Below are 25850 nucleotides of genomic sequence, written 5' to 3' on the forward strand. Positions count from 1 at the left end.
CGTATCCATGGACACAAGTCCAGACTTGACGATAGTACAAAACTGCCACAGCGTGGACTGGTACAACACCCTTGAAAACCTGGGCAGTGATCATTACATAATAAGCACAACAATCCGCACCGGCCGAATCCGCAAACACATTGACACAGACAAAATTACAGACTGGCATGCATATAGAAAAGCGCTAAAAGCGCACGTGACCGCCATAGACGACTTGGACGAGTGGTGCAAAGTAATTCGAAATGAAAAACAAATGCACACCAAAACCGTCGCCAGAACAGATGATACCCCTGAAGTAGACGCTCACCTTCTCCACCTGTGGGAAGCAAGAAGAAACCTCACTAAATGATGGAAAAGGCAAAAGCGAAATAAGAAACTCAAAGCGAAAATTGAAGAAATAACGCAGCAAGCCGAACAGTACGCTAATCAACTTGCGACAGCCAACTGGGAACAATTTTGCGATTCACTAAATGGAACCCTAGGAACAGAAAAGACATGGAATATCCTAAGAGCCATGATTGACCCTCTGAAAACTAAACGCGAAGGACAAAAATCTCGAGAAAGATTATTGCACACATATCCAGGCACACGAGATGACCTCCTTCAGGACATCTATATTAAGTGTTTCGGCGCCCGAGCCATCACAGCCCCTTACCAGGCTAAATACACTGGGCTCCCAAACTCAAAACTGGATGCACCTTTCACGCATGCCGAGGTCAGAGCGGCAATGGTCAGCATGAAACGCAACACAGCGCCTGGGTCGGATCAAATCACCAATGTCATGATTCGCAACATGAATGACGAAGCCATTACAGCGCTTCTAAACTTCATTAACAAACACTGGGTGAATGGCACTATACCTCAGCAATGGAAGCATGCTGTAATAATTATGATACCCAAACCAGGAAAGAAATTGGCAATAGAAAACCTCAGGCCAATCTCTCTTACCTCGTGCTTAGGCAAAGTGTTTGAGAGATAATAAATACCAGACTTCAACAGCACCTTGAACAAAATAACTTGTTGCCAAACACCATGTTTGGTTTCCGCTCGAACCTTTTGGCACAGGACATCCTTATGCTTTTAAAGGAGGAAGTAATGACAAATGTTCCAAAAGCAGGAGAAAACATTGCCATGGCCATTGACATAAAAGGCGCTTTCGACAACGTAAGCCATAAGCCCATATTAGATGGGCTAGCAGCGACCAACTGCGGTCAAAGGACGTACAAATATGTACAGAACTTCCTTACTAAAAGAACCACTGTTATCAGATTAGGAGAAGACGAATCCAATGTCTTCCACCCACCGAGCAAAGGCACACCGCAATGCACTGTGATCTCGCCCACGCTTTTCAACATAGCCATGATGGGTCTAGCCAAAAAACTGGAAAGTATTCCCGACATCCGACACTGCTATGCAGATGACATCACTATATGAACAACCAAGGGTAGCTTGGCAGAAAAAGAAGAGCGGCTTCAACTGGCAGCTAAAACCATCGAATATTACACTAAAGAAAGGGGACTTCAATGCTCAGCAGACAAATCGGAACTCATTCGGTTCTCCAAGAGTAAAAAACAAAGGACAGACCCGAGCCTCCACCTTGAGGTCAAGCTAGACGGCAATATTATTCCAGAGAAAACAACCGTTCGAATCTTAGGGATGTGGTTACAGTCCAATCAGTGATGTCTCCACAAACTGAATATGCTTAAACGAACAGCTCAAGAAATTGTTCGTATGATAGTTAGAATGACGAACAATCGTGCTGGACTGAAAGAACAAAACGTGCTTCGTTTGGTAAAGAGCTTAGTCATCAGCAGACTAACATACTCGCTACCCTACCACAACATGAATAGAGAGGAGAAAGAAAAAGCAGACAAAATAATAAGAATGGCGTATAAAGCGGCTCTGCGACTACCACAAAGCACTTCAACTGCGAAGCTATTAGCGCTCGGACTTCACAATACATTTGATGAGTTGGCTGAAGCACAAGTAACCACCCAGATTAACCGCCTGCTACAGACGCCAACCGGCAGAAAACTTCTTCAGAGGATCGGCCTCGGTGAATGAGTACAGGCATATGGAAGAGCTAAGGAATTGTCGTGCTCAGTCAGAGCCTGGTACAAAATATGCCCCCTACCGAAGAACATGGACCCAGTTTTACATGCTGGAAGACGTAAAGCAAGAGCCGCTTACACAGATAAAAAGACAAAATATTTGAATACGGCGAGATTTACTGACGTTGCACCATATCAGGCAAATGCAAAGAACAAGGTGGCCGTGGTCACAGACTAAAAAGGAAACGTCACAAGTTGTGCCTCCATAGCGCAAGCCTCTATCACAGAAGCGGAGGAGATAGCGATCGCGCTGGCAATCAAGGAGGGCAGGGAGCGAAAAGCCCCAATGACAATAATCACAGATTCGAAGGCTGCATGTAGATATTACGAAAAAGGTAGAATATGTATGAAGGACTTCCGAATTCTAACCAAAGCTCGTAAGGACTTCCCAATTGAATACACCCAAACTATTATCTGGGCGCCAGGGCACGAGGGCGTCACCGGGAACCAGTTTGCGGATGAGGCGGCTCGAGGCTTCACAAATTACCGAGCTTCCTTGCACACTGCAATAGACGATCCAACACCCCTAGACCCTAACTTTGGTACAATTCTTCAGTATTACAGGGAAAATAGAAACGTGTATCCAGCACCGCATAAGAAACTAACAGCAATGGAATCGGTGGCATTACGCAGAATTCAAACAAACAAATACACGAACTTACACAGGCTGCATGTATTCTACCCCACAGCATACAAAGATATATGTCCGTGGTGTGGGGCCACACCAACTCTGTTTCACATCACGTGGGAGTGTACGCATCACAATGAAGAACACCACAACATGAACAACACAGAGTAACAATGGGAGGCGCTACTGTCCAGCTCGGCCATTGTTGATCAGTGCTGGCTAGTCCAACGGGTTGAGATGGTGGCTAGGGCCAGCGGAGCCCTGGAATAGGGTCCCGACCATTTGGAATGCTCCGCGTTACGCGCAAATAAAATTTTCTCTCTCTCAACAACGCACAGAAGAAATCTCCAACCAGCACCACCTTGGAGGTCAAAATGTAAGACTGGTTACACACTATACGACTCTTGCTACTACTACGAGGGACGAATGGGTGCCACTTATTTTATTTATTTACCTTTTATTTTATTTTTCATTTATTTTTATTGTATTTAGTAGATACTGCGAACCATAAATGGTCCAAGCAGGAAGAGCACATCACATAAAAACAGTAATAACATGCACCATACATAATGCAATTCACTCTACTTAATTCACAATGAATGGGGATCACATAATTTGTTCCAATCAGGCACTGTCCGTGGAAAGAAAGAATACATAAAGACATCAGTTCTCGTGAAATATGGGCAAGCAAATTGGGATGGTGATGTCGGGTTTGCCTAGTTGATAGGAAAGGTAGATACGGTGATGGATCAATGGCGAGTTCATTGTTAAGTAGCAAGAAAACGAAATCAAGCCATTGTCTGAGTCTGCGCGAAGCAAGTGGCTGAATGCCATTTGCAGTCATTAGTGCAGAGGGTGAATCAGATGGTAAGTATTTGTTGTATATAAAACGAACTGCCTTCCTTTGGACCCGCTCAATTTTATCAATAATAAACATAGTTTAAGGATCCCATACTGTGCTGGCGTATTCTAATTTGGGCCTTCGGAACTTCGTGCCTAAAAAGTGGTTAATGATTTAGAGAACTAGGTACATTACTATCACAATGGCTTACGAGGACAAATCACTAGACCACGTTTATTCAGGAAGATGGGGTGGGGGTGGGAGGTTAGAAAAAGTGGGTAACGATTAAGAGTGCAGGGTACTCTACTATGGGAGAGCACAAAGCCGTCCCCATAGGCCTCACATTTGATGAGAGTTATGGGGATCGGAGCCAAACATGTCTCTAAGCGGCTGATTGAGGAGGCGGGGGGGGGGGGAGTAGAGAAAGTGGTTAACGATTTAGACTACTAGGTACAGTACTATCACAATGGCTTACGAGGACTAACTGCTAGATCGCGTTATTCAGGAGGCTGGGGTGGGGGGTGGGTTTAGCAAAAGTGGGTAACGATTTAGAGTACATGGCACTCTACTATGGAGAGCTTAAAGCTATCCAGTGGGCCTTAATGTTTACTCATCAAATGCAAGATGTTTTAAAATTGTTTAAACAAATTTTATTGTCACAAACGTCAATAACACTCAACAGAACATTTCCTTCTTAGACGTACTCTAACGATGACGACACAACAGACATCATTTACATAAACATGGATATGTTGATTCAGTGCCACTCTTTCCATTGGACTGGATATCGGTTGGAGGCGTAGATATATCGGAGACACTAAACAAGACAGAAATGGTGCTCACAGAAAGCGCCAGTGCAGCGGTCTCTATTTGTAAGAATTAATATCCTCCTATTCTTTTTTTAGCTTTGTACTGTGCAGATCTTACATTGCTCTTCTTTAAACAGCAAACCTTAAATTCGGATTATAAAGCGATTGAAAAAATTATTACTTGTGCTGTGTGTTAACTTCTAGACGCACGAGACGCTTGAGTCGACGGCGGAGAGCCAGTGGCGGCACGCGGGCTCAGCCCGCCTGACGAAAGACTTACAGGGGCGGAAGTAGGAGAGGCAAAGAGAGAAAAGACTTCATTTCACGCAGTGGGCCCGTAGTTTGGTCTTGGTGGCTTCAGGTGGCGGCATCGAGTACATTTTCCCCTCTGAACTCAAGCTTGCACGCGTATGTCCTGTGCACAAAGGCGGTACTTTGAATGACATTTCAAATTATAGGCCAATCTCTGTTTTACCAGTGCTATCGAAGGTATTTGAGAGTGCCATAAATTGTAGACTAAGGAACGTTCTTTCAAAGTATCAAATAATATACACTACTCAGTATGGTTTCCAGAAAGGAAAGTCCACTGAATTAGCCCTATTAAACGTAAAAGAGGTGACACTAAACAATTTTGAAAAAAGACTATATACAGTTGGACTGTTCCTTGACCTGAGGAAGGCTTTCGATAGCATAAAACACGACATTATAGAAGGAAAATTATTTGACTACGGGTTGCGTGGCGCTGCTCCTAAACTAATTATGAATTACTTATCTGATAGAAAACAATATGTTAAACTCGGTAGCTTAGCGTCAGCAGCAACAGAACTTAAGCAAGGCGTTCCACAAGGTTCTATCTTAGGACCCTTGTTATTTATACTTTATGTAGGTGATATATGTGATATTCCTTACACAGAAAAACTAGTAGTGTACGCGGATGACACGAATGTCTTTTTCAGTGCTGATACAATGGCCGATCTTCAAGTTACTGTATCTAGTTATTTAAGACACGTGGAACTGTGGCTCCACGAAAACAAGCTTGACTTAAACGCAAGTAAAACAGATTGTTATATTTAGGCCTCCTAATAAGCCATGCATTAATCTGAAGTTCTCCTTTCAGGGCACTACGCTGGAATGTGTTAAAACGCAAAAAATTCTAGGAGTATGGTTTGAGGAAAACATGTCGTGGAATACGCATGTGTCATAACTGGTCTCTGAATTAGGCAAAACTGTAGGTTGCATGTATAAGCTATCAGACCTTGTACCATTATGGCTTAAAAAGGCTATATAATACGCCCATTGCTATTCTCGGTTATCTTACTGCGCCCTAGTATGGGCAAAAACGTCTGCTCAGAACCTCAACAAACTAGAGATGTTACAGAAAAAAGTTCTTAGAATATTCGAAAATTTTTATGGGCTTCCTAGTGAACTACGTACTCATCAGCTCTTTATAAATCATGATCTTATTTGAGCACGTGACCTTTACGCATATAAACTAATACTTTATACTCAGAAAAACAAACTTCATCGGCATTCAGATGACAGCTCATGCCGATACACTCTCCGAAATCAACTAAGACCAGTTCCCTTTTCTCGCACACGTTACGGAGAATGCCTTCTACACCACCAGATACCAACAGTATTGAACAAATTTTTAACTGGTATTGACTTCGAACTGCCTGAACGTAAATTCAAGAAACATGTGCGAAGTATGTTACTGCAGATATAGAAACTGCTCAAATAGCACTAGTTATCATATGTTATCATGTTTTTTCACGTGTTCTTCTTTTGTATAAAGATTGTTGATTTTGCGCATGTGCGTACAAGATTTGTGACCCATGTAAAATTGTGTGTTTATTTTGTTCACTAAAAGGAAAAAGAACTAAGCTTTTATTTCGCCTATGCATGTACAGTGAAATACGCGATATTTTTGTAAAATGCCTGCTGCTCTTGAAGGGTTCTTGGGCTCTCTCAAGATGTCTCCGACATCTTTTTGCCTAAGGACCTCCGACTTGATGTTGTTGGAAATAAACTTGACTTGACTGTTCACAAACATGGAATAGGCCTATAAGTTGAATGCGCGCGTTCTGCCGAAAATACGCATATAACTGTAAGGCTGTATAACTGTAAGGCATAAAACTGTAACAGTCCCGGCTGCGGCGGCTGCATTTCCGATGGAGGCGGAAATGCTGTAGGCCCGTGTGCTCAGATTTGGGTGCACGTTAAAGAACCCCAGGTGGTCGAAATTTCCGGAGTCCTCCACTACGGTGCCCCGCCACGGTGGTCTAGTGGCTAAGGTACTCGGCTGCTGACCCGCAGGTCGCGGGATCAAATCCCGGCTGTGGCGGCTGCATTTCCGATGGAGGCGGAAATGTTGTAGGCCCGTGTACTCAGATTTGGGTGCACGTTAAAGAACCCCAGGTGGTCAAAATTTCCGGAGCCCTCCACTACGGCGTCTCTCATAATCATATGGTGGTTTTGGGACGTTAAACACCACAAATCAATCAATCCTCCACTACGGTGTCTCTCGTAATCATATGGTGGTTTTACGACGTTAAACCCCACGTATCAATCTATCAATCTCTGCAATGTACCACGAGATGCGATGCCCCCTGAGGATTTCAAAAGTGAATCAGGCTCTCTAAGACAAACATTTATGCACTGTCCAGACTGATATATGCATACTTTACCACAGCTAAAAGGGATCAGGTGAACGACGCTCATTGCGCAGTCCACAAACCTCTTGCTGTGTTCTATACGACATTGCAGAAATTCTCTGCGCATGCGCGGGGAAATGAATTGCAGATTATTGTTTTTTTTTTTGCTGTGAAAAGCTAATCAACTTTGTACATATTACTGAGCTGTTCAAGCTCATGCGATGTCCTGTGAAAGTAAGGCAATAATGCTATCCTCTTACTTTTACTACCCCCACCACGAAATCCTAAGTGGTTCCCATGGGATTCTAGTTGCCTAATCATGTTGGTACAGACAGAAGTGATGACACTATTACGATACCCTCCTTTTTATAGTTTACTTACTTCATTGTCAAAACTCATTTTCATTCGGTGTTGGCAGTACTTTTTCTGAGCATTGATTGATATCTGGGGTTTAACGTCCCAAAACCACCCTATGATTATGAGAGACACCGTAGTGGAGAGCTGCGGAAGTTTCGACCACTTGGGGTTCTTTAACGTGCACGAAAATCTGAGCACACGGGTCTACAACATTTCCGCCTCCATCGGAAATGCAGCCGCCGCAGCCGGGAATCGATCCCGCGACCTGCGGGTCAGCAGCCGAGTACCTTAGCCACTAGTCCGCCGCGGCGGGGCACTTTTTCATAGCAAAACCCAAACTCGTGGTAAAGATACTGCTTTTCGCCAAGTTAGAGTGGCTAGACCTGCAATGAAGTATATGTTTTATCGATCTAGTACAATATTACTAGTAAATATGCTGGGATACGAAGACCATGTTACTACAATTGTAGTTTCTCACGAGCAATTACTCATAGAGACGGCCATCGTGCACGAAAAATTGCTCATAACAGTCGTTACACAAAATAAACACGTGCTGGTTATAACAATCCGTAAGTAACCGTACAACGAATTTCCCCTCTGCTCTTTGGCTTTCTGTATAGCGTTCACGCACCCACACCATCAAGCTACTGCCACATATAACCGAGAAAAAGAAAGGCCACTGCTATAAAGTCAGTGAGTGAGGGAAACAACTGGATTGGGTCAACAATAGGCGCGAATCAGTGGATATTCTTTCGAGTACACAATGTGCCGAGACAAGGTGGGGTTCAGATGAGTGCCATCGATAAGATGAGTGACAGATGAGTGACACCGACACAATAAGGAGGTGCACCTTAGTGGGGGGGGGGGGGGGGGGTTCCGGAAGTTTTTATGATCTGGCGTTCATCAACGTGCATCGCACAATACACGGACCTCTATACTAATTCGCCTCCATCGTAATGCCACCGCAGAGGCCGGGATCGAACACGTGACTTTCGGTCAGGCAGCCGAACACGCGCACGTCGAAGCGTCAGCGTTAGGCACAGAATGTTCGCGTCGGGTCCATCTCGGTGGACGAGTGGCTATATAGGGTGTTCGGCTGCTCACCCAAAGGTTGCGGCTTCAATTCTGGCCGCGTTTTGATGGAGGCGAAATGGTAGAGCTCCGTGTACTGCGCACTGTCAGTCCACGTCACCAGATGGCCTGAAGTTCTAAAGCCGTTCACTACGCCGTCTCTCATAATCTCATTTCGTCTGTTGGGACGTAAAACATCACATACTAATTGATTCGAAGTACACAATGATGCGCACTCTAAAGAGTTCGTCCGGCGGCCGTCAGGCAGAGATCACGCTCTTGCTCGAATAAACGTGCACTGGTTCAGGAACATGCGTTGTTAGTTTTTCTTTTTTAGGGGCGAAGCTCCGTACGCCGTAGGTCGTACGTCCCACGTCGCCGTCGTAGTAGTAGCCACCTCTCGTTTAGTCTTTAGAATGTCCACTGGATGGCGGTACTTGTAGATGATAAATATATGATGAAAAGATGCGAGATGGTGGTACTCGAGTGTTCACTAGATGGACGGACGGACGGACGGACAGACAGACAGACAGACAGACAGACAGACAGACAGACATACAGACAGACATACATACAGACAGACAGACAGACAGACAGACAGACAGACAGACAGACAGACAGAGACAGACAGACAGACAGACAGATACAGACAGAGACAGACAGAGACAGACAGACAGACAGACAGAGACAGACAGACAGACAGATACAGACAGACAGAGACAGACAGACACAGACAGACAGACAGATACAGGCAGACAGACAGAGACAGGCAGACAGACAGAGACAGACAGGCAGACAGATACAGACAGACAGAGACAGACAAACAGACAGACAGACATACAGACAGACAGACAGACAGACAGACAGACAGAGACAGACAGACAGAGACAGACAGACAGAGACAGACAGAGACAGAGACAGAGACAGACAGAGACAGAGACAGACAGACAGACAGACAGACAGACAGACAGACAGACAGACAGACAGACAGACAGACAGACAGACAGACAGACAGAGACAGACAGACCGAGACAGACAGCAGACAGAGACAGACAGACAGAGACAGACAGACAGACAGACAGGCAGGCAGAGACAAACAGAGACAGACAGAGACAGAGAGAGACAGACAGACAGACAGACAGAGACAGAAACGACAGACAGACAGAGACAGACAAACAGAGACAGACAGACAGACAGGCAGACAGAGACAGACAGACAGAGACAGACGGAGACAGAGACAGACAAACAGAGACAGACAGAAAGACAGACAGACAGACAGAGACAGACAGACAGACAGACATACAGACAGAGACAGACAGACAGAGACAGACAGACAGAGACAAACAGAGACAGACAGAGACAGACAGACAGACAGAGACAGAAACGACAGACAGACAGACAGACAGACAGACAGACAGACAGACAGACAGAGACAGACAAACAGAGACAGACAGACAGACAGACAGACAGACAGACAGAGACAGACAGACAGAGACAGACAGAGACAGACAGACAGACGCGCGGACGGAAGCACGGACTGACTGATGGACGCTTCGCCCCAGTCATCATCATTCACTCCGTGTATATGCTGTCATTTTTTGCATTTATTAGAGAGTAACGCAATTGTGTGGTGCCCACCTAGCTCAGGTAGTCGACTAATCTGGTTGCACTTACGACTTGACGCGAATTCTCATCAAGAGAACGACTGACTTATGGCGGTACGTTGAAGCTAGTGTGCTTAGAAAAAAGTGTTCAACAATATCGTAGTTGAGTAGCAAGTACTCAACTACGGGAGATCAGTAAGCCGTCCCTATGTATCTTCCTCCGTGAAAAGTGTGTTTAGAAATAAATCACAGCATATCCACGGAGTGCATGATGATGAGTGGGCGAAGCATCCGTCGGCCCGTCCGCGCTTCTGTCCGTTCGTTTGTTCTTGCTTCCATCCGTCCGTGAAAGCGTTCGTGCGTCCGTCCATCCGCGCGTGTATCTGTGCGTTCGTCCGTCCATCCATCCAAGCGTCCGTCCCTACGTTCATGCGTGCGTCCGTCCATTCATGCGTCCGTCCGTTTGTGCGTCTGTACATCCATCCGTCCATCTAGTGAACACTTCAAGTACCTCCATATTGCATCTTTTCATCATATTGTTACGTTTGAAAGAGACTGGTAGACGTTGAAAGGGGCCGTTTATTAGGTCGCAAGGGGCAGCTCACAAGCAGCCGACGGGTAAAGATCCTCCTGATCCTCTTCTTCCTTTCTCGCTCTGGGCGACAAATGCGTTCACCGTGTACGCTTCTTCGTCTTCGTGCATGTGCGCAACAATATATTCATCATATAGAAGTACCGTCATCCAGCGGACATTCCAAGGACCAAGCGAAAGGTGGCACGGCCGAAATAGAGGAGCGGCATGCGCACTCTCTCACGGCCTGCGCTTTGTGTCTTGTTCCCATATTTCACCGCCGCTAGCTCATGGCATGGCGGCCCGACCCTCGCTAAACTTTGCTAAAACGAAGGAGGTTACGCCCAGGGGGTTTAATGTGGCCACCTTTTGTGGTCAGATATATAGTGCTCAAAGTGCGTCCTTCTGTTACAATTTTCTATTGCGATAACAATTATGTGGACACTCTCGGCTGGATTTTGCCACTGGCGTCGGCGTCGATGTCATGCATCGCATATGCATACGTGTATATATATATATATATATATATATATATATATATATATATATATATATATATATATATATATATATATATATATATATATATATATATATTGTTACGACCTCAGTAGGCGTCTGGGGGTTTATTGATACACGGTTCGAGGGACGAGCCGTATCGGCGCAGGCAGATGATGATGATCTTCTTCTTCCACACCCCTTGCTTCTTTTTCCTTCTTCGTCCGGCACATACGTGGCGTAACATTTCCCCCCTCGCAGACAAAGCGCGCCGCGCGTTTCATGCAGTGTCGCGTTGACTGAAAGGCTTCAGGCGAGCGACATGCGTGACCTCTGTCTTTCTGGAACGTCTCCCGCTAGCTGTAAGACGTGCGATGCGGTAGTCGACTGCGCTCAGGCGGTCAAGGATAACAAAAGGTCCGATGTAGTGCGCGAGCAGTTTTTGGCACAAGCCACGTTTGCGTAAAGGCTTCCACACCAACACGAGATCTCCCGGAATATATGTGGCCTGCCGGTGCTTGCTGTCATAACGAACTTTCGATCTGTCTTGCGAGGCTATTGTACGTAAACGAGCAAGACGACGAGCTTCTTCGGCGAGACAAAGAGTTTCTGCTAGGGAGATTTCTGATTGGTCCCGATCAGAGAAGGAAAATATTGTATCCAGAGTATAACGGGGGGGTCGAACATAGAGGAGGAAGAACGGGCTGTAGCCGGTGGTCTCATGTTGGGAAGTATTAAACGCGTATGTGACGAACGGCAAGACATCGTCCCAGTTCTTGTGGTTCGAAGCAACGTACATAGAAAGCATATTCACCAGTGTTCGAATTGTTCGCTCGACGAGACCATTCGTCTGCGGGTGATAAGGCGTCGAGTGTCTGAGCTCTGAGCCACACATACGGAGAAGTTGTTCGACAACGTCTGCCGTGAATTGACGTCCACGGTCACTTATGATGACGCGAGGGGGCCCATGACGCAGTATGATAGAATGGAGAAGGAAGGACGACACTTGACCAGCAGTCGCGGATGGCAGGGCAGCAGTCTCGCAGTACCGAGTAAGATGGTCAGCACATACCACAATCCATCTGTTGCCTTTCGATGAACGCGGAAAAGGGCCCACCAGGTCAATGCCAATTTGTTCGAACGGAGAACTGGGAGGCGTCACAGGTTGTAGATGTCCGGCCGGAGCTGCTGAGAGAGATTTGTGCGCCTGGCATTGCGCACAACTGGCCACGTACAACTCAACTGACTGGCGCATACGTGGCCAGTAGAAGCGTTCCTGGGTACGATGAAGAGTGCGCGTCGTTCCGAGGTGACCTGAAGTGGCGTCATCATGCATGGCGTACAAAACAGATGACCGTAGTGCCTCTGGAACCACCAGCAGGAAGCGGGAACCGGTGCCGGAGATGGATTTCTTGTACAGTAGACCATCACGGACGCAAAAGCGGCTTTCCGGAGTGGATGCTTGTGCGATCACGAATAACGGATTCAAACTCACGTCCTTCCGCTGCTCAGTTTCAAAGGTGGCCTTATCCGGGAACGCTGGTGCTACGGACGCAATCAGATGATCGAAATCGTCAGCGTCGCAAACTGTAGCATCAACTGGCATCCTTGAAAGGCAGTCTGCGTCCGCGTGTTTCCTGCCGCTCTTGTACGATACCGTGAAGTTGTACTCTTGCAGCCGGAGGGCCCAGCGTGCTAGACGGCCTGACGGATCCCGAAGGTTGATAAGCCAGCACAAAGAATGATGATCCGTAACTACTTGGAAAGGACGACCGTATAGGTATGAGCGGAATCGCTGCACAGCGAAGACGAGTGCAAGGCATTCTTGTTCGGTCACAGTGTAATTGCGTTCCGGCTTACTTAAAGTACGACTGGCATATGCGATTACGTGTTCCACTTGATTACATCGCTGTATCAGGACTGCACCTATGCCAATGCCGCTTGCGTCGGTGTGAACTTCAGTCGCCGCAGAAGGATCGAAGTGCCGCAGGATAGGCTGCGACGTGAGCAAGAACTTCAGTTGGTTGAAAGAAGTTTCACAATCAGGAGTCCATTCAAAACTAGCACCTTGGCGGAGAAGACAGGTCAGTGGAAAGGCAACTTCTGCAAAGGCGGGAATAAATCGGCGAAAGTAAGAGCAGAGGCCCAAGAAGCTCCGAAGCTCCTTCACTGAGCCAGGTGGTTTAAAAGCTTTAACAGCCGCCGTCTTATTCGGGTCGGGCCTGATGCCATCCTTGTTGACGAGATGTCCCAGCACCAGTGTTTGTCGAGCTCCGAAATGACACTTCTTTGCATTAAGAACCAAGCCAGCATTTCGAATACATTTCAAAACCAGCTCTACCCTTTCGTTATGTTCACTGAATGTACGCCCGAAGATAACAACGTCGTCAAGATAACACATACAGATGTTCCACTTCAGGCCGCGCAGAATGGTGTCCATGAATCTTTCAAATGTAGCGGGCGCGTTACATAGACCAAAAGGCATCACGTTAAATTCATATAGTCCATCCGGAGTAACGAAAGCCGTCTTTTCTTTGTCCATTGAATGCACAGGTATTTGCCAATAGCCTGAGCGTAAGTCTATGGACGAAAAGTAGGATGCTGAATGGAGGCAGTCTAGAGCGTCATCAATGCGTGGGAGAGGGTAGACATCTCTCTTTGTGACGGAGTTTAGACGGCGATAGTCCACACAGAATCTCCAGGTACCATCCTTCTTTTTGACTAGAATCACGGGAGCCGCCCAAGGACTCGATGATTCTCGAATGACACCCTTCTGCAGCATATCACGCACTTGTTCATCAATTATCTTGCGCTCAGACGGCGACACTCGGTAGGGTTTCTGGCGGATGGGCTGTGCTGTTCCCGTGTTTATCCTGTGGAGAATCCGAGACGCGGGAATCGAGGGCGCATGGTCATGGGAAAAATCGAAAATCGCCACGTATTTCGACAAAACGTCCAGAAGCATGCGGCGTTTGTCAGTAGTAAGTGACTTGTCGATCATAGGTAAAAGTTTTGAATCGGCCGTAGAAGTATTGGCTGAGGCCCCACCTGGAGCATCACTGAGGGCAGCCACTGCCATCGGTGAGTATGTTTTGAACTTGGCAAGCTTCAGTCCTCCTGGTAGAACCACCGACTCAGCTGAACAGTTTACCGCCCATAGTCCTGTGCGTCCTTGAACGAGTGACACTATGCAATGCGGCACCAATGTGTTCTTCTTAATGCAACTGAGATGAAAGGGCTCCACTAATGCGTCGAACGCACTGTCACTGTTTTCAATGCGTGAAGAGTATACAGGAACACAGACTGCAGAGAATGCCGGCACAATGCTATCTTCACTGACCCGGAGCGCACCGTGCTCCCTGTCTGAATTCTCTAATAGTTCTCCAGGGGCAGCATCACATATGTACACCTCTCCATTTCTACAATCAACAGTGGCGCCACACATTCGAAGGAAGTCAATCCCCAGGATTATGTCGTGTGTGCTCCTTGGAAGAATCGTAAACTCTGTGACAAACACTTGATCACCCAAGCACACTTCTGCGGTACAGACACCAATGGGACACAGCGAGTTACCACCAACGCCACAGAATGTTGTTGCCTTCTCCCACAAAAACATCACCTTTTGTCCTAAACGGTGTTTAAAAGCAGCACTCATAATCGAAACTGTAGCACCAGTATCCACCAAAGCCATCGTACACACACCATCAACAAAAACTTCTACCTTGTTCTTGAACATCAACACAGACGGGGGTATTTCGTTTTGCAGCAAGTCACCAGCGACCTCACCCCCATCGGCCGCACTGTTTAGTTTTCCTGATGTGGTGACGATGGGCGGCGCCGTGGCGATGGAGACCGGTGGGATCGAGGCGCAGGAGGTGGCGTCACACTTCGATCAGAGGCAGGGGAGTTGTTGCGCCGGTGTCCGTGCCAGAAGCTGCTGCCGGGTCTTGAGTCGGTGGGCCAGTGTCCTTGAAAAGGTGGGACAGCAGGTTTATCGGTCAAGCTTGTCCACTGATCATAGCGTGGTATGCGCGAACGATCGCAATACCTCGATATGTGACCAGTCAGACCACAGTTGTAGCACACAGGCGCAGGACGAGGTCGTCGCCGTTCTTCGAAGTGTTCACGTCTGCGAGCGTTCGCGTAAGCCCGAGATTCAATGAAATCAGTTGTCGGTGGGTGGTATGGGCGTACGGAACGGAAACGTTGAGGGTACTGTGATCGCTCGTAAAAAACCGGACTTGACTGCTGAATACGCCGAGGCCCTGCAACCTCCGTTGCGTTGACGGATGGATGTTCATAAACTGTAAGCTGTGGGGCAGTGGTGTCCTGCGGGAAATAGGATGGAGACGTGGCAGCTGCCCGTTCACGTGTCATTTCGCCATGTCTGAGTAACTCTTCCCGAACAATTTGGCGGATGGTTGCCGAAAGGTCACCAGTTGAGGCCGCTTCTATGCTGGCTACTGAGGTGACGTTTGCCAGACGACCAAACTTAGGCGCTATTCTGCGCTGCTTCAGGGTTTCAAACGTGCGGCAGTGCCGTACAACGTCAGACACTGAAGTCAGGCTTTCCCTGCTAATAAGGAAGTTGTAAACATCTTCTGCAATTCCCTTCAGCAAATGCCCCACCTTGTCCTCTTCCGACATGCTGGAATCGACTTCCCTACACAGCCTCAAAATCTCTTCAGTATACACGGTGCAGGTCTCACCGGATAGCTGGGCCCTCTGTGCAAGACTCTGCTCGGCAAGCTTCTTTTTTGCAGCTGAGTTGCCGAAACACTTCTTGATTTCTTCAACAAAGCGTTCCCATGTTGTCAGAATATCTTCATGGTTCTCATACCAAACGAGGGCAACATCAGTGAGGTAGAAAACAACGCGTGACAGTTGGGAGGCAGCATCCCATTTGTTGCAGTTGCTTACTCGCTTGAAATGTTTGAGCCATGAGTCCACGTCGTCATTGGCCCTCCCGGAGAAGGTTCGTGGCTCTCTGTGATACGGCCAAGAACTGCTGGGGACTGGTTCCCGAGCTTCTGTTTCGTCAGGCATGATGGCCAAAGAAGGAGGCAGGCCGGCGAGGCGACGACTCCGGCGAAATCCGAGGGGTAGCGGTCCCGTCGTTGGTTCCTATACCCAGCACCTCCACCACTCTGTTACGACCTCAGTAGGCGTCTGGGGGTTTATTGATACACGGTTCGAGGGACGAGCCGTATCGGCGCAGGCAGATGATGATGATCTTCTTCTTCCACACCCCTTGCTTCTTTTTCCTTCTTCGTCCGGCACATACGTGGCGTAACAATATATATATATATATGTATATATATACATATATATATACATGTATATATATACATATATATATATATATATATATATATATATATATATATATATATATATATATATATATATATATGTATATATATAAATATATATATATATATATATATATATATATATATATATATATATATATATATATATATATATATATATATATATATATATATATATATATATATATATATATATATATATATATATATATATGAAAACGCAAGAAAGAAAAAAACAACACGAAAAAGACTCCGGCGCGTTGAATCGAACGTCGCGAACCTCCGAGTTGTGAATGCGAGGCGTTAACCACTGAGCTACGGAAAAGCACGTCCTTCAGTGCTCAAACGCCAAGCTATATACATCTACCACTTACTGCTGGTGATGCCCCGCCGCGGTGATCTAACGGTAAAGGTACTCGGCTGCTGACCTGCAGGTCGCGGGATTGAATCCCGGCTGCGGCGGCTGAATTTCCGAGGCGGAAATGTTGTGGGCCCATGTGCACAGATTTCGGTCCATGTTAAAGAACCCAAGGTGGTCGAAATTTCCGGAGTCCTCCACTACGACGTCTCTCATAATTATATGGTGGATTTGGGACGTTAAACCACACATATCAATCTATCAATACCGCTGGTAATGGGCGTCTCGGACGGGAACTATTGCGCTTTCAGAATTATCAGCAAGATTGCGCACGTCCTTATCTACAATGTGTGCTTTGTCTCGCGGAGGGCAGTGGGCTAGCCTTGTATTCACAAACCAACCTTGGCCTTACCTCACGTTTTCCTCAACTTTCTGTACTTTCTACATGCGTTATAAAAGCACCAAAATGGTAACAGGGCGAAAGATAAGGACAAGACTGGTTTATGAATACCGGTCCTATTTGTTTGTCATGTGCAATAAAAGTTTAAAACCGATAAGAAAAACTCGAAGAAAGGTTGATGTTGGTTTGTGAATACAGGCCTTATTCGCGTTTATCCGTACTTGTACCTTTTTTTTAGTAATCATCAGATTTAAGAAAATTTTCATTGGAGATGAAGTCACCGATACTCGTATTTGTAGGATATTTCATCAGAAACAACTGTGTTTTTATTTATGATTAACGCGCGCGGGTTTTCTCCTCAATTCAAGAACGCGTGTGCGTGCCGCTCCTTCAGTACAGCCGCGGAGGCGGCTATACCTACTAGTAATACGACGACGACAACTACTGCTACTACCACATACATCACGGACCCAGGACCCACGTTTTAAGGAACTTTACCACTAAAATGTTTTAGAGTACTTGGTATTCTACCATGGGAGAGCTGAAAGCCGTCGCGCGCGGGTTACACTAGAGAACAGGATTGAGAAAGGGAAGTTTATGTGTTTAGAAAAAAATGGTTAACGATTTAGAGTACTTGGTTCTCTTTTATGGGAGAGCAAAAAGCCGTCCCGTGGGCCTCACATTCAAAAGACGTGTGTGTTTAGAAAAAGTGGTTAACAATTTAGAGTACTAGGTACTCTACTATGTTGAAAAAAATGTGTGTGAGAAGAAGTGTTCATTTCGTCCGCCCAACTAGTTTGTCTCATGTGTGTCTAGAAAAAGTGTTTAACGATTTAGAGTACATCGTACTCTACTATGGGAGAGCACAATACCGTCCCAATTACCCAGCTCTCTTGTGACGCTGTCTCATACAACTCTTGCCATTGGACTGGATTGCGGTTAGAGGCGCAAATATATCGGCGACGCTACACAAGACAGAAGTGGCGCTCACAGAAAGCGCCAGTGCAGCCGTCTCTTTCTGCGAGTTTTATTCTCCTCTTACTCGTTTTTAGCCTTGTACTGTGCAGCTCATACGTTGCTCTTCTTTAAACAGCAAACCTTAAATTAATATTATAAGAAATTGAGAAAATTATTACTTGTGCTGTGTGTTTACTTCTAGACGCAACGGAAACTTGAGTCGACGGCGGAGAGCCAGTGGCGGCATGCGGGCTCGGCCCGCCTGACGAAAGACTTACAGGGGCGGAAGTAGGGGAGGCAAAGAGAGAAAAGACCATTTCACGCAGTGGGCCCGTAGTTTGGTCTTGGTGGCTTCAGGTGGCGGCATCGAGTCCCTGGTCTCGGGCGTCACCCTTTGCCTGCCGGACGGCCCAGAGCTGGGCGTTCAGCTCTGGGCATACCTGCAGCTCTGTCTGGGCCGACCGGCAGGCCGGTGATGAAGACGAAAATAAAGACACACTCTGACTGAACGCCATACGTCGGTCGGTTGTACATTTCTCGGTCTCCAAGAACACTGCATTAATGAAAAACCGCCATGTGATGAACTAGAATATGATCATATTCTAGTTCACTGTAGTCATGTTAGAAGGCTTGTGTTGAGCACGTAAGTGAGGACTGTACACTATAGTTAGAGCCGTCACAAAACCAAGCGTTTTACACGAAGAAAAACATGCAGGTCGTTTTGTCATAAGAGTAGGTATAACACGAAAGTGACATGTGCCTTCTAAGATAGTTTGTTGCACAGGCACGCACACGAATGGGCAGGGGGGAAGGGCGACCGCCTCCATTGTGCCCTAAAAAGTCAGCCCCACACGTTTGACGTAATAAACGGGGGGGGGGGGGGTGCATATACAGGCCCATACATTGTCACAGCGGGGAGGGAAGGGGGGGGGGGCGCTGAGACGGACCTTAACTCCTCCTGGAGGGAAAGCCTGCGCACGTCTATGGTTTGTTGTTTATTGTGCATTGAATCATGAACGATAATCCAATGTCTGTTGGCGCTTGGCAGAATTTAGCGCTGCTTGACGTGGACCCATCACGCTGGCACCTAAAGGCGCGTCTCCGTCTGTATACGACTAACGCCCATGACCATAATTTAAGCGGTCGCTCAAGTTGCCAAACCTGGACACCATAAATGGTGAATACCGAGCAAAAGCTGGTAGCAACAAGCGTATAGTAAACACTGGTGCTCGGTACGCACTCCTTCAAAAAAGGGTCGCGAAACACGAGGACAAACGCAACGCGCGTATCGTGTTCGCTCTGATGCGCGGCCGTAATTTCTCACAAGTCGAGTGCGGAAAGCGGTGCGACAGCCGGGCATAGACAAATGTTATGAGGAAGCGCTGAAGGCATCTGACTTTATCGAAGCTTCGGTTAAGAGGCGGCTCCTCGCGGTGTGTCAACAGGTTGACAAAATTGCACCTCGAATGTAATCGCGCCGGGTGGGATGGTTGTAGCACGGCTGCTGAACAACAACAACAACAACAACAACAACAACAACAACAACAACAACAACAACAAAGATGAAAAAGAAGATAAGAAAAAGAAGAAGATAAGAAGATATGAAGATAAGAAGAAGAAGAAGAAGAAGAAGATATGAAGAGAAGAAGAAGAAGATATGAAGATAAGAAGAAGAAGAAGAAGAAGAAGAAGAAGAAGAAGAAGAAGAAGAAGAAGAAGAAGAAGAAGAAGAAGAAGAAGAAGAAACACCATCTCTCGCTAAAGGGAATCATGTGTGGATACGAAACAGCGGGGAAATAGCGAACGGCACCCGCAGAAACTCGTGTACGTCGCCTCAAGCAGATGCACCAACGTTCAGAACCTCTACCTCATGCAGTTTCCTATTAATACACTAGGTGGAACTCGGGCGCTAGTGTCTATGGGAGCTGCAACGCACAGCGCTTCAGCGATTATGGGAATGATGGTTAGTACACGTGTTTGCCTAATTTTCATACTTTCGGCTCCGGTTGGCTTTGCGTGGCCTGAAGCTGCTTTAACACGAAATGACAATCGGCGAATGTTCAGCAGTTGCACTTGACTGCCCTAATCTTTTAGGCTCCCCGTTTGAAACAGGCTCACAAAGTTTACAACCGTCCGTTCTTTCATTCGAAACAAAACAAAAACACAGCAATAAAGAAAGCCAAAAGGGCATTCGAAGACTACAAGCACGATGACTAGGCAAATACATGTACAACACATCATTCCAATGGTCGCTAAACGATCGCAGCGCCAGATTTTCCTCTATAGGTAATTTTAGGAAACCCTATGCTTTAGTTAGGGTGCCTTCATGTGCGCACCACTTCCGTTTTTGGATGCGGCGCGCACATGAAGGCTCCCTATATATAGCTCCACCTGCCGATGATCATCTCATGATGGCGGTGACTAACACTGCCGGTGACCATGACTATAGCACTGCTAAGCAGCCGGTCTCTCAACGCACACACCAAAGATATCGAACGTGATCCCGTGCTAACCTAGGTGACGCGCTCTGTCTCACGGTATCGTAGAACGCCGCCACACCGATGGTAAACGGCTACGAAGTAGTCGTGTGTACTGAGGAAGTGTTCTGTTGCCTTCTCCGTCGACTAGGGAGAGGGAGGGAGAAGCGTAGGAGAGAACAAGGGGGCAGGCATGCGCAGGGTGGAGAGGGTTGACCACAAAATACTTCGCGCGCGCGCAGTGGGGGTTTGTTATTGATGTAAAAGCAGGGGCTGGGAGACGAGTTAGACTCCCCCCAAAAGTTTTGAAGAAACCCGGCGTTTCGAAACCGACTTGGTTCCTTCCTCAGGAGTGACTGCGGAGGCTACGTCGCAGCGGCGTCATCAAAGCACTCGCGGGGTGGATAATGACCCTCCCCCCCTCTCTTGTTTTGCCGTGGAGTGCAGGCCGTGTGTATACATTGGAGGAACGGTTCCGAGAGAGCGGTTGATCCACCCCGCGAGTGCTTTGAAGACGTCGCTGTGACTATAGCCTCCGCAGTCACCCCTGAGGAAGGAACCAAGTCGGTTTCGAAACGTCGGGTTTCTTCAAAACTTTTGGTTGGAGTCTAAATCATCTCCCAGTTTCATACCCAACCAGACAGACTTCTGTGGAATGTTTACATTCATAAGCAGGGACACACAGACTTTGATACACATTACGGTGTATACATTTTGGTCTTATTGTTTTGGTGTCATTATTCAATGTTTCCGTTAAGTCATGGGATAGCCAAACCTTAGTGAATTAGCACACATTAGTTCGGTACAGTTTTAAAAGCCAGCAGCATTTAATCTCCAGAGGCGGATGAATATGAGACTGCTATAATGGCGAGAACTTAAGGATGGCGTCATGAGTCGGATGGCCGGTGACTCCACCATTTGGCTCGTTGGCGGCACTAGACAGTTACAGTTTGGTGGGCTTAGCAGAGTTGCGGAATCAAAATGCGTATGCGCAGCACGCCAGACAACCCGTAGCGTTTAGCGTACGCTATGCTTCTGATATAGCGTTACTATCTTTCCAATGTTAACGTGGTCAATACGTAAAACAATGTGGCGGCTTTGGAAGGCCTTTTTGAACTGAATTTTGCATCGATGTGGACGGATCCACTCCTTTTGCAACAAACGACTGTGTGAAATGGTTCCGCTTGCCTTCAGGTAGCTTCGACGACCGAGTATTGCGGATAACTTGTACGCACCCAGGGCTGACTAGAAGATAGATGTAAAGATACTTGCAAGATAAAAATCGTTCCCTTGGTTTATGGTTAATATACACTTACTTCTATTGTTACAGAAAGTATTATTAGTGCTGCGTGTGTGCATACAGGCGAGCATCCTAAGCTTGTATATTTTTTTCAGTTTTTTGAGCATTCACCTTCTGCTAGATGACGCCACTGCCACATCTTGGGCACGTAAACGCTATCCCGCTAAACTAATGCGCGCTGGACCTAAAGAAAGTTTTCGGCACGGTAACGTTATTCTCCTAAACTCCGCTATGACAACTAACGCTGACCTACAACTGTCTACCATCTATTTAAACGCGGGTGCAAACGACGGTCACGTTTTGGTCACCTGAATGTGTGCTTCTACTCATAGGCGTGCGTTTTTTTTTTGGAGGGGGGGGGGGAGAAGACAAAGGTTTGTCGCAGCGCCCTCCTTCCCTATCATGTCAATCTACGAGACTTACTTTGCGCCCTTCCCCCTAGTTGCCCCAGTCCTTGCAGCCCTCTCTCTCTATATCAATGGTTGGGGCTGCCTGTGCATACTCTCCCTTCCCCAGCTCACTTGATGAAGGCAGCCATTCCTTATTCCCCATGTGCACACGTCTCAAAGCGATAGTAAAGAAAAAAAATTACACCATCTCCCACTACAGGGAACCATGTGGGGAAGCGAATCAGCGCTGGTGGTCACTTGTGTTTTCATTCGTCGTTTTCATATATATGTTTCCGTGTATGTTTCATTTGTGTGTGGAGTTGTGTTTATGTTGTGTACCGCTTATGTTACCCTCTCCCCTCCCATATGTTTAACGTGTATTAACGTGTGTATGCCGCAAAATGAACACCCAGCGCTGCTAGGAGAGTGCAATGCCGTGAGTGCGCGCAGCTGTAGCACAGAGATAAACGGGAGATAAGAAACAAAGCGAAGGCAGCCCTTTCCTATCTCTCACCTCCTCGTGCTCACGCGAGGAGGGGGAGAGTTGGCGCACGCGCAGTAGCGGAGTGGACGGTCGCTGAGGGACGGACGGAGCCCCGAGTAAAAGCTGACTCGCGCAAAAAAAAAAAAACGCTTTTATCGTATTAATAAATTAATCCTATGCAATACTAGAAGCACCACTCCTGCCGCGGGAGGATGCATAGTGAGCGAAAGAAAAAACAACAAACAACCGCATAAACAAAATGCTGCTGGCGACGCCATCTTATCCGGCACCAAGTCGCTGTGATTCCATAGACCTTAACGGTGTCCACCAGGGTATACATTGCTCTTAATCGGTAAAACATACCACACAGTGAAATATGAGGGGGCCATAGGCTTATCGTACAAAGTTTCAGGAAGCCTCATTGACCTAATATGGCCAAAATACGGAAAAATAATGCTGAAACTTTTGACGCACTTTGATGTCCTTGTGCGAAAATTTTTGTATGAAATAATAAGTAAACGAAGCTTTCAGTTTCTCTTCGAAAAATAGACCTATGGTGTCAGAAATAAAGATAGTGAAGTTTTTGAAAAAAAAAATTAAGTGCTGAAATTGAGTCTGTTTCAATTCCTTGTCCATGTAAGTTGTATCTATAGTGTCGTCGTCATTGAAACTACAAGTGACGTTTTCATTAATAAGCCAGCACTAGCATCAGCTTAGTCGCAATTAGGCCACTCCAACGAATGTTCAAACAGTAATTGACTTTAGCCACTATCAGGTTATGTTAGCCAGTGCTAAACGGTGGTGGTAGTGTGCCAGTAAATACGTAGCCCAAGAGATCCCCACTGACGTTTAAAAACACGCGATAGAGGGAGGGGGTATGTAAGCTGACATATTAGCTCGCATACAAAGTGGTTTTACTTTCACATTCAGAAGGGCATCATTGAAATTAGTGTAAGATGTCTTGCTATGCGTACGAACCATGTAATCATTAGGAACTCGAGCACAATCGCCTCTTCAGTGAGCAAGCGGGAGAGATAGAGACCCTGTATAGAGTACCGGAGAGTTCTTTGGCATGGCTAGCGCCATCATAGATCCATTTCATTCTTCATCCTAAAAATCATTGTATGATGAATGAAATATATGAAAGGTGGGCGACTAAAACAAGCGCAAAAGAATACCCTTCTCCATGGTGAGTCGAGCAATGAAGCAGCTACTCTCAAAGCTGCGTCATCTATGCACAGGTACGAGTCCCCCTCCTTCACCCTTTCTTTTTTAGACACGTAACAAGCATTGCATAGTTATTCAGGTCACTTGAAACGTCGCTGGCCTTCATTGTACAGCCATTGAACGTTGTCACATAGACTCATGACGTGTCACATATACCACAGGAATTCACTCCGATTGCTAAAGAATGACCCCTGCACAGCCAAGTTTCGACGCATTGCAAATTCTCTAGTAAAATGAAAATAAAATAGAATGAAAATTACGAAGCGAAGGGCACAAAAGCTTGAAACTCAGCGACCCGGTATGCGTGCAGTGGAACAATATATCGAACAGTAGATTGGCGTACGCGTACCACAATAGGCGTGCCGCGCCATGAAAAGAGCCGCGAGCCGCTGAACCGTGGCCGCAGGGACAGTCGGTCCATCGAAGCTTCCCGGAAAGATACGGGAAGAGCGGGGCGACCCGGCCGCCGGAAGTCCCACATTTGAATGCCGCCCGAGAGGACCACCATTGGCTCAGCGGGCAGCGTCCCGTGACGTCAGAGCGCGCGCTTTCTGCAACGGGCCAATGGCCAGACCGGAAGTGGTGATTGCGAGTAAGCCAACGCGCGCGCGCGCGCGTTGTCGTCTTCCTACAGCGGGCCTAGTGAGGACGGTGCATGTGAGCTGATGATCGCTGAGTACGTTTGGTTGTCGCGTTAAGGCCCCGACTCGACTTGTTTCGATGTCTGTGCCGTTGTTGGTGTGCCCCGCGGCGGGCTGATGTGAACAGCCCGGTGCCAGGGATGACGGACGCTTTTTGCTCGTAGACGGTGCTTCGGCCCAAGATGGTCTATAGCTGGTCCACCATGGTGCCCCTGGTCTCCTTTCTCGCGGCGCTAAGGATTTTGACCGAAGGTGAGTGGCATGCACATTCCACTTTCTCTTCTTAGCCCAACTGGTTGCCAGAGCTAGTTGGCGCATACTTCGAAAGAAACATAGTCACCTAAGCACCACCGTCAGAAAGAATAAGTACAAGGGCGTAATTTAGCTTCGCTTCCTCCTTTCCTGAGGAAGGAAAGGAGATACCTTCTTCATAACGCTATATGGTTAATGGCACTACTAAACTACAGCAAGCCCCTTGGACATTCTGGCTGGTATGTCTTCAAAGGAACGCACACGCTGGTAATGTTCAACAAACACCCGTTCGTTTGGATTAGCTTTTAGTTACGTACGATCATTCAAAATAATGTTCATTGTGTTCGCCAATGTAGTTTGTATACTATACCATAGTGGCAACCATTCTATGTTGACTGTTCCAAAGACTTCATAAAGTTTCTCTGTTGCTTATGTGCACAACGATGCAACCTGATGAAATGACTCGACTTGAAGAACTAACGATATCAGCGCTCAGTCTGTATCTGTTTGATAACGTAGCAGCTTAATATGAGGTTAAGTGAGCTCAGTGTACGGCGGACACATGCTACCTGCGGGTTGTTAAAGAGAGCATTAGCTACCGCTGTGGTAACTCAACAAGGGTTCGTGCAGAGCATTTAGGTGCTAGTGCAGGGGCGAAACAAGTTATGGCCTGGCGTTCCAGAACCAAAGCGTCGGTACTCGAACGTCCTTTGTTCAAGTGTGTACAGATCTCTATAACGTCGAGTTATTAGGTTTTGAGGTGAGGGAAAGAAATTATTTATGAGAAGGCAGAGATGTCGGCCTCAGCTGGTTCGCTCAAACCTGCTGCTTGTGCATGCAAGGAAAGGATAGCCAGGAAAAAAATAGAAGTGATGAAGGGTCACGGTG

The 25850-nt window shown here is 46.8% G+C and overlaps 1 protein-coding gene across 1 annotated transcript in view; it reads left to right on the forward strand.

Moving 5' to 3' along the window:
* The window catches only part of nompA (no mechanoreceptor potential A), a 152546-nt gene that overhangs the window by 35941 nt on the left and 90755 nt on the right, over positions 1–25850 (forward strand). The window contains exon 2 of the mRNA XM_037433065.2: positions 24875–24962. Within this exon, the coding sequence (XP_037288962.2) occupies positions 24893–24962 (70 nt within the window). The 5' untranslated portion in view covers positions 24875–24892. The remainder of the gene's footprint in view (positions 1–24874; positions 24963–25850) is intronic.

The sequence above is a fragment of the Rhipicephalus microplus genome, chromosome 10, assembly GCF_043290135.1.
Source record: "Rhipicephalus microplus isolate Deutch F79 chromosome 10, USDA_Rmic, whole genome shotgun sequence".
In the NCBI taxonomy this organism is placed as follows: domain Eukaryota; kingdom Metazoa; phylum Arthropoda; class Arachnida; order Ixodida; family Ixodidae; genus Rhipicephalus; species Rhipicephalus microplus.